Source organism: Triticum urartu, chromosome 5, assembly GCF_003073215.2.
Source record: "Triticum urartu cultivar G1812 chromosome 5, Tu2.1, whole genome shotgun sequence".
Lineage (NCBI taxonomy): Eukaryota > Viridiplantae > Streptophyta > Magnoliopsida > Poales > Poaceae > Triticum > Triticum urartu.
Genome location: NC_053026.1, coordinates 434,927,737 through 434,936,273, shown reverse-complemented (window position 1 = coordinate 434,936,273; position 8,537 = coordinate 434,927,737). Strand labels below are relative to the sequence as shown.

Genomic DNA, 8,537 nt, shown 5'->3' with positions numbered 1-8,537 from the left:
AACTCATTTTTCTGTGATGTGAATATGAAAAGGAACCTAAATCATTGTCAGAGATACTGCATACTTCCAAATTGCATCTCATTTGGATCATAAACACTCAATTATTCAAACCTAGAAGGATAAAACACCTATCAAGTATCAACCAACCAATACCACTAGGATCAGAACAAACTATACACAGAGGATAGAGCACCTATCAAGTATCAATTGACATCCAATATCACTAGTATAAAAAAATTATACACAGCAAGCAGAACAAACCTAACATAATGATGGTGATTGATCCAGGCAACACACTCCCTTCGACAATCCCCAGGATTTGCTTCCACCCATGGGGAAGTGAGTCACCCAACATGGCAGCATCGACAAACTTCCTCCGCTGCCTCTAAATCCCCCACTGCACCTCCAATGCAAACGCATTCATGAATCCAGCAGCTCGGATTCCAGAGCATCATGTCTACTTGTCTAGTGGGCAAAGTTTCCACTGTTGACCTGATTAGTAGGTTCAACAATAGCTTCCATACAAGAACAAGGGATGTTTCTACGAAGTAAAAATGGGAAAGGAGGAAAACTGAACTTACTTTCTACCTGTACCAGATTAGAAACTGAAAACAGTTGAAGGGACAGCAATAAACCTTTTTCAAATAAAGACGAGCAGGCTCTAAATTAGTTAGCAACAAGAAATCATATAACTGAAGAATAATGCGATGTTTCTCAGAAATAAACATCCTTCACATCAACTCAACGTTTAACACAGATGAAGTTGTGGTTCCTACAGATAAGCATGGAATGATAAAACATTAACTAAAATGATTAGGCTACATCCGCCCCATAGCCGACTTTACAGCATCCACGATTCTGAAGTAATGGTAGAACAAAGCAGATTGCTCGCCCTCCAAGCCATCACGATGGTGCCTGTTGCTGCCGGCAAGGTTGTTACATGGGCTGCCCCCAATCACCAAGTCAAAGCCGCCAAATCTTCTAACAAACGTTGCAATTCTATCGTCAGTAAGAGATTTTACATCAGCAATCTCAATTAATGTGCCAGTTTGAGTCTGATCCCACCAACCCCTCAAAATCCTCCTATTAACTTCGCCTATCTCAACAGAAACTACTGTCTTCATGTGGATCCCAAGCCTGTGCAGTGCTACCTCTCCTCCTCCAATACCAGTGAATAAAGATAGCACATTAACACCATTGGGATACATGTCCTTCAGCACTGACAGGTGATAAGCAACGGTATCTACTTGGAACGAATTGCCAAGAGATTTGAACCTCTCTGTTTTGCCAACTCCCCTTGTGTGGTCCCTTGGAAAACCAAGCAGGTATTCTACCTCATCCGGTTCCAAATGAGCAACTTTGTTCTTCCCAACCCAGACAAGATTCCATTTTCTGCACTCATCCATGACATACTTTTGAACACTTTTAGGTGGTGGATTGCCTGAGCTTGCAAGAGCACATTGGATTCTTTCTGTCAATTTCGCACTTGACATGCTTGTCTGCAAACAATTGAGTTGCCTTCTCGGATCCCAAGAAGGCCACCACTTCTTGTAATGAGGAAAAGCCTCAAATATAGTCTTTGGAGGGAGAGGCAGGAGAGGAAATCTGTTCTCAATTGGCAAATTATGGATATAGCCTCTTTTTCTAGCAGCTGCACACAAGTGCTTAGAATCCACAAACTCTGGCTCAATGTCATACAGGAATCTTGAAATTGTCGCCCATACACCTTTTGGAGCTAGTGCCACATTTTCATAGTAGAAGAAAGGTGGCCCAATAGCTTGTTGAGGAAGCCGTCTGGTCACTGATCGTAGCCTATCATTAGGCAGGTTAAATCCAATCATTGGATTTGGGAGAGGCATTGGTTCTTCATGGCTACCATCCAAGGGCCGTCGATTTCCTTGTGCTGCACCTCCATACCGCTTCCGCCTTTTCTTGCTCCCTTCCATCAATCTTGCTCTCTTTCTCCCTCCCAAAGAATCAAAGCAGCTACCAGTAACCTGCCAAATTATACACAAATTCCAACATCCTTGCATCAAACCAAAAGAGAGAAACCACTTTTTTATTCGAATATACAGTCAAACCACAAGGTACCTCATAGTCAGACAAGTTCCCATAATGACAATCTCCTGCAGCCTGTGATGCATAGACTGAATCAACTAATACAGTGAGAGCGGCATCCACACCTAGGAAATTTCAAACATAAATATACAGCATAAGGTGCCTTCTCCATGAAAGCATGACTGTCAGGTAACAACTTCAAAAAAGAGGCATACCACATCTGGTAATAGCCATATTTGCTTCATCTTCAGGAAAGCCCATGTCTACTAAGGACTTGATCTTGTTGTCCTTCTCTGACATCTCTCTTAGGAAATCCTGCACAGAGGCAAAGCAAAAATAGAAATTAGAAAATAATTTATATATCTCACTTCCTTTTCAATGCCAACTAAGTGACCAATGATAGGGAAATACAAGTGCACAACAACATCTACAAGGGCACAGAAAAGGAGGGCTACAGCTAATCAATGATCAGGAAATATGTAACACATTTCTTTGGAAAGCTCCTACTAAGACTAGAAATTCCCCGATAAAAGCTAAAGAGGAAAAAGAAAGAATATGGTAGAGAAATTTGACATGGCGCTCACTAAACCTCCACAATATCTAACAAGTCACCCAAGAAACAAGAGAAAAGAAAATGAACAAGAATCAATGAGATCGTTTAGGAACCCAACTTGTTATTCTCTGGTGCTGTTTGAGAATGATCCAAACACAAAAGTTAATGTATGCATGAACACGAAAGCTGGTGGAATAGACATCAAACACTCCATATTCTTTCCCTACTTGTTATAAATCATTACATATAACCAGGTCTTCTGAAAACATATATATCTAGCCATGAATAGCATTGAACTATACAATATTATCTTCACTCATTTTATTTGCATAACTTGTAGCATGATCTATGATTTATACACACTAATATGAAATTTTGTAGCATAAATGGCCGTAACACCCTTTTTGCCCTCATCCCTAAGCGCCATGCTAATAGCCGTACAGTTCAAGATGCGCTGACCGGGAATTGCTGGGTGCAAGACATACAGGGCACTCTCTTGGTGTTGTCCTGCCCGAATATTTGGATATATGGGACCTTGTGTCCAGTGTGGAGCTCCAGAATGATATAGAAGATGAGCATGCTTGGAGATTTGCTGGGGATGGGCAGTACTCGGCAAAAAAGCTTATGAAGCTTTATTTATTGTTTCAGCTGGTCTGGAACTTTGGAGGTCGATTTGGAAGTCATGGAGCCCTAAGAAATGCCTATGGTTGGTTGCCCATAATAGATGCTGGATGGCTGGCCGCCTTTCTCGGAGGGGTTTGCCACATCCAGAATGCTGCCTGTTATATGATCATGAAGAGGAAACAATAGATCACATCCTTGCCTCTTGTGTCTTTGCAAGAGACCCGGTCACTCTTCTTTAGACATCTAGGTCTCCCTGACTTCGCTCCCCAATCACCATCTGAGCTTTTCTTTGATTGGTGGCTCAGAACCATCTCTATGGTGCCATGTTCGATGAAGGCTGGTTTGAATTCCTTGATCAATCTCTGTGCTTAGATGATTTCGAAGCATCCAAATGATTGTGTCTTCCACGGGAGTTCGCGTAGTGTCCAAAGGGTGCTGCTGGCTGTTAAAGATGAGCCGCAACTTTGGTCCATGGCCGAGGCAAAAGGCTTGGCCGGGCTGGCCATGGAACAGCCTTAGTTTGGTCATGCTTGAGTGTTGGCCATGGTTTTTTTTCTTTTTTGCTTGTGTGCGTCTGTTTTATAGCTGTTTTAGTGGGTGTGTGGGTGTCTTTGTACTCTATGTACACTTATTCTTCTTAATGCAATGATGCACAGCTCCTGCGTATTCAAGAAAAGAAATGTTTCGTTATGGGATTTGCTGGGGATGGGCAGTACTCGGCAAAAAAGCTTATGAAGCTTTATTTATTGCTTCAGCTGGTCTGGAACTTTCGAGGTTGATTTGGAAGTCATGGAGCCCTAAGAAATGCCTATGGTTGGTTGCCCATAATAGATGCTGGATGGCTGGCCGCCTTTCTCGGAGAGGTTTGCCACATCCAGAATGCTGCCTGTTATATGATCAGGAAGAGGAAACAATACATCACATCCTTGCCTCTTGTGTCTTTGCAAGAGAGACCTGGCCACTCTTGTTTAGGCATTCTTAATGCAATGATGCACAGCTCCTGCGTATTCTTCTTAGTTGAAATTCCTAGTGGCAAAACAGAGCAGTGGGACATAACCAATGGCATAAATAATAAAAAACCCTTCTAAATTAGTGACTCTCTATATGTTTCTGGAAGAACATCTATGGATCGAATCCCTCCTATTTCTCAGCTCTAACAGGTAGGTGTTGCTCTTCTGAGGTTGGCCTTAGAGGGAAGTTTGATGCAACTAGTCTGGTACCTGAAGTTCTCTCAGGTGATATGATTTTGTGTAAGTGAAAGTCAAAAGAAGAATCTCGAACTATGTCATTTAAGTTTTAAGGCCTTATCATCCTACCTGCACACTAAGTTTCCAACCCCACTTTGATTCTACTGAGACAAGATGATAGGCCACATCACTAACTCTACTAGCAGTGCAAGATAGATTTATTTAGGTCCAGCTATATTCTTGCTTCTTTCTTTAGTATTCAGCATTTAGCTTGTGCTACTTCCAAACCCTTCTGAGCTCAGTTAGATTATACCTATATCTTAGACTATATAAAAATCCAAGAGCATATTTGTCATGTAAATTTGCATCTCTGAAGGTTAAAGCACATGTATGGGCAATATATTCTCTTGGATATGATCATATGAAACTCTTGCATAGCACCCATTAAGAAGAGAAATCATAATAGAGCTGCTCAACACATGCATATGGCAAAGATTTCACATCATCACATGTATCAGCATACATATGATCAAAGATTTCTCAGTTACCGAACTAATGATAGAGAATCAACTACCTCATCACCAGAACTATCAGGGTTGGGCTCTCTCCCATCAGCATCATCGTCTCCATCCCAGTTTTCAAAATCAAAATCATCATCATCTTCAACACTCTGGGGGAAGCAACCAGAAGTAGAGCAATTACCCGCTGCAGCGTCATCACCCAGTGTCTGCAGTTCACATAACCAATTGTAACATATAATTCTTGCCACCGTGCAGCAAAAGCATCATAGGATAAACTAAGTAGCAGAATCATATGGACAAATACCTTATATGTGAGAAGTAGTTCCAGCAATGCATTTGCATCACTGTGCCCTGAAAGCAAAAACCTGGTTAAAACAGGAGGGCAAAGGCACAAAAAGACAATGAAATGAAATTGATTAATTTCAGTATTACCAATCTCCTTAATTCCCTTCAAGACCATCTCTTTCGGGAAACCCATTAACACATATCCCTCGACTAACGAAGTGGGTGGTGCTTCCTCATTGGCCCACCCATTAGAATCCTTTAGACAGTTGCATGAACAAATATCACACTATGATCATAATAAAAAATCCTAGCTAGCTCTTGTTCAAAAAGACATAATTTTCTATCAAGCACTATCCGCCGTACCAGCGTGGAAGGACCAGCGGCATCCAAGTTCCTGAAGGCCGGAGCCGATGAGGGTTCAGCCTCACCATCACTTTCCCACTCAAACTTATCACTATCATCGTTATCGCTAGTCCAGTCCTGTGACATGTCACATGAATTATCAATACTGAAAAAAAAAACTACCAGCAAAGCAATTATAAAGAGTAAAATAATACAATTGAGGAATTTTACTGTGCCACAAGCCCAAAACAGCAAGATATCAAAATTGAAATCTCTATCGAAATCAGCGCAACCAAATTCAATTCTAGAGTCTAAAAGGCTAGATCACACCAAAAAGGAATAAAATACCATTTGTTTATTATTGAACAAACCCCCCTCAACCTCCGTCCTCCGGTCACAACAAGACATCAAGCTAATGCCAGAAGAGTATACATCAGTACAATTAGAAACATCGGTTATGGGGATGCCTAACAAACTTAAGAGTGAACATTCAGAGGTCTGGAAGAAAATTTCTCTGGGAACTAGAACACATTATGAATAAGAGGGCATTTATGGGACGACACTGACCAGATTGGTAAATCTGAAAAGGTGATCAGATTAAACAGGTTTGCCCATTTTGTCATCTGGAATAAGATTAACCAAAAAAGACACTACTGTAGTACAGCTTGGCGGTGCATGCATCAAACTGATAAACAAAGATACTTTGCGGTCCAAATTAACTGCTCAAATGCATGAGATGAAGTGCCAGAGAAGTAAGAATTTTGGACCATATGGGTGGACCAGTGTAACACAAACTAAAACCGTATAGTTCCTTATGCTATATGCCTGAATTCTGATCACAAGAGTGTCAACATGTCGTCATGAACGACATATGAAACAAGATCATGCACGACTGAAAACGAAGGCAAAATCAGCACAGCCCCATTCAACTCTACGGTCCAGAATGCATCAAGTATAAGATTAAAAAAAGGATTGAATGGACCATAAAGAAAAGATACACATGAGAGTGTCCTATGAAGAAGGCATTCAGTTTGTGCTGCGCACAATCAATATTCAATCTTTCAGTTGTGAATTCACCAGAGGCTGGGCTTTATCCTCCTCCCGGAAAAAGAAAAAAAATGGTGTTGTGAATTCACCTATGCAGATCAATATTTTGACAAAGTATTGCAGCAGAGTATTTGGCGTAATCCATTCATGACCTATGTGCGAAAATGCAGACAAGGACCAGCGAGCTGATCACATAGTACAAGAAACAGACTGAGGAGCTGACGAGACGATGTAACATGAAATCCGGTGACTGCTATATTCTGAAATCAGCACAGGCCGAGGCCGATCCAATTCTAGGGTCTGGGACACACTGAATCCCCTCTTAGGTGTGACAACTGAGGAACGGGGGGCATTTTTTCGATCGAAGAAACCGAAATAACCTCGCGTGCGAACCAAATCGTCAACGGAGAGATACATCACCAATAAATAAAAATGCGAGATCTTCCCGACATCTGGGGTGGTTAGTTTGTTCGATTTGCGCCGTAGAAAAGAGAAAGGATATCCCTTTCCGAGTGTTTCGAGTCAATCGAAATTGGATGTCGTGCGCAAGGAGTCCTAGGTAGAAATCCTATGAAATGCAATCCTCACATAAAGATTAATAAGCATTCCATTTCTCAATCGAAAATCCCTTGGATCATAGGGCCCAGAGACCGCCGTAACAGAGGAAGGGGAGGAGAACCTACCACCATTGTTGATCTGAGAAGATGCGCCCCCTCTGGGCTCTGGCCCTCTCTTTCTCTCTCTGCGGTGAAGAGAAGGAGGATGAGGACGAAGGAGTGAGCACGAGGGAGAGCGGAGGCGGAGGTGGAGCCGCGGAGGAGAGCACGACGGCGGAAAAGCAGGCAAGCACACGAGGAAGGGCGGAGGCGCAGGAGGAGAGCGCAACGGCGACGGCGGAGGAGGAGGCGAGCACTGGGGAGGGCGGAGGCAGATGAGGAGGAGAGGGCAACGGTGACGGCGACGGAGAGTGGGAGACGACAGCGGCGCGGCCTCCTCTGCCCCTCTGCTTTAGACGAGGGGCAGACGAGACGAGGCTGCGCTGCACAAATGTGCTGCCCTTTGTGCGGCGTGCTAGCACAAGAACGTTTCTTCGGTTTTCTTGGCGAGAGAATGAAGACAGGCGCCCGCCGTGGTTCTCTCTTGGATGTGTCGCTGCGCACCCAGGGCTGGTTACACAGTTTCTGTGCGCAGCGCACATCTTAATGCATGAATGAGGAGAGAGAGAAAAAGCATCTCACATTGATTATAATAATAAAGGGCATCTTCAAGCGTATCAATGTATGGTCGAATATTTAGGGGACAGTGATATTCAAAGTCTATCAGAATTCAAGTCATAGACTTAATCGGTGCTTGTATTTTTTTTATTTCAGTCATTTCAGAATGTGTGTTTAGTAGGAGAGGAGATATCTTCATCGACTACGGGGATCTTTTGGAGGTGATCAAAAAGGTAAGGTGTGCATGCATGCGGTCATAGGGACGAGTGTATGTGTGTATGTATCACTGTATGTGTCGATACTGCGTTTAAAAAAAGTCAGCCTCCAAAAATATATTCTATTTGTCAGTTGTCATGGACTAATCTTGAACAGTTCGTGGACACTAATGCGGCAGCGGTCATCCAACATGCGTGCATATATTTCAAAGCAAAACTAAACAAGATAAACGAATTTCATACAAAATGGATGGTATTCATTTAAACCGAACCAAATTTATTATATCTTTGAAATGTTTCAATTAAATGGAATCAAACTATACTTTTAAACCTAATATAAATGATCGCCGGCCGTTGGAGAATGTTTCCAATAGAAATGGTTTGCTTTTGTGCATCAAAATCAAAAATTAATCTCACATATACATATAATTCAGAAGAGTGTGTTTCACCTCCTGTCTTTCCCTTGTCCGGCAAGCTTGACGGGCGTGAGC

The 8,537-nt window shown here is 42.4% G+C and overlaps 1 protein-coding gene across 2 annotated transcripts; it reads right to left on the bottom strand.

Annotated features, from left to right (window-relative positions):
• Positions 1–666: 666 nt before the first annotated feature.
• On the bottom strand, positions 667–7,765 carry LOC125509577 (DNA (cytosine-5)-methyltransferase DRM2-like). 2 transcript variants are annotated; one of them, XM_048674569.1, is made up of 9 exons: positions 7,301–7,765; positions 5,919–5,982; positions 5,592–5,708; positions 5,376–5,484; positions 5,248–5,294; positions 4,997–5,149; positions 2,274–2,373; positions 2,092–2,183; positions 667–1,997 (listed from the first exon to the last, which is right to left on the bottom strand). In XM_048674569.1, exons 2-9 carry the CDS (start codon positions 5,976–5,978, stop codon positions 819–821), a joined length of 1,857 nt encoding a protein of 618 aa, XP_048530526.1. In that variant the 5' UTR covers positions 5,979–5,982; positions 7,301–7,765; the 3' UTR covers positions 667–818. The 2 variants fall into 2 exon arrangements, with proteins under 2 accessions (XP_048530526.1, XP_048530527.1); XM_048674570.1 differs by lacking the exon at positions 5,919–5,982.
• Positions 7,766–8,537: the final 772 nt, after the last annotated feature.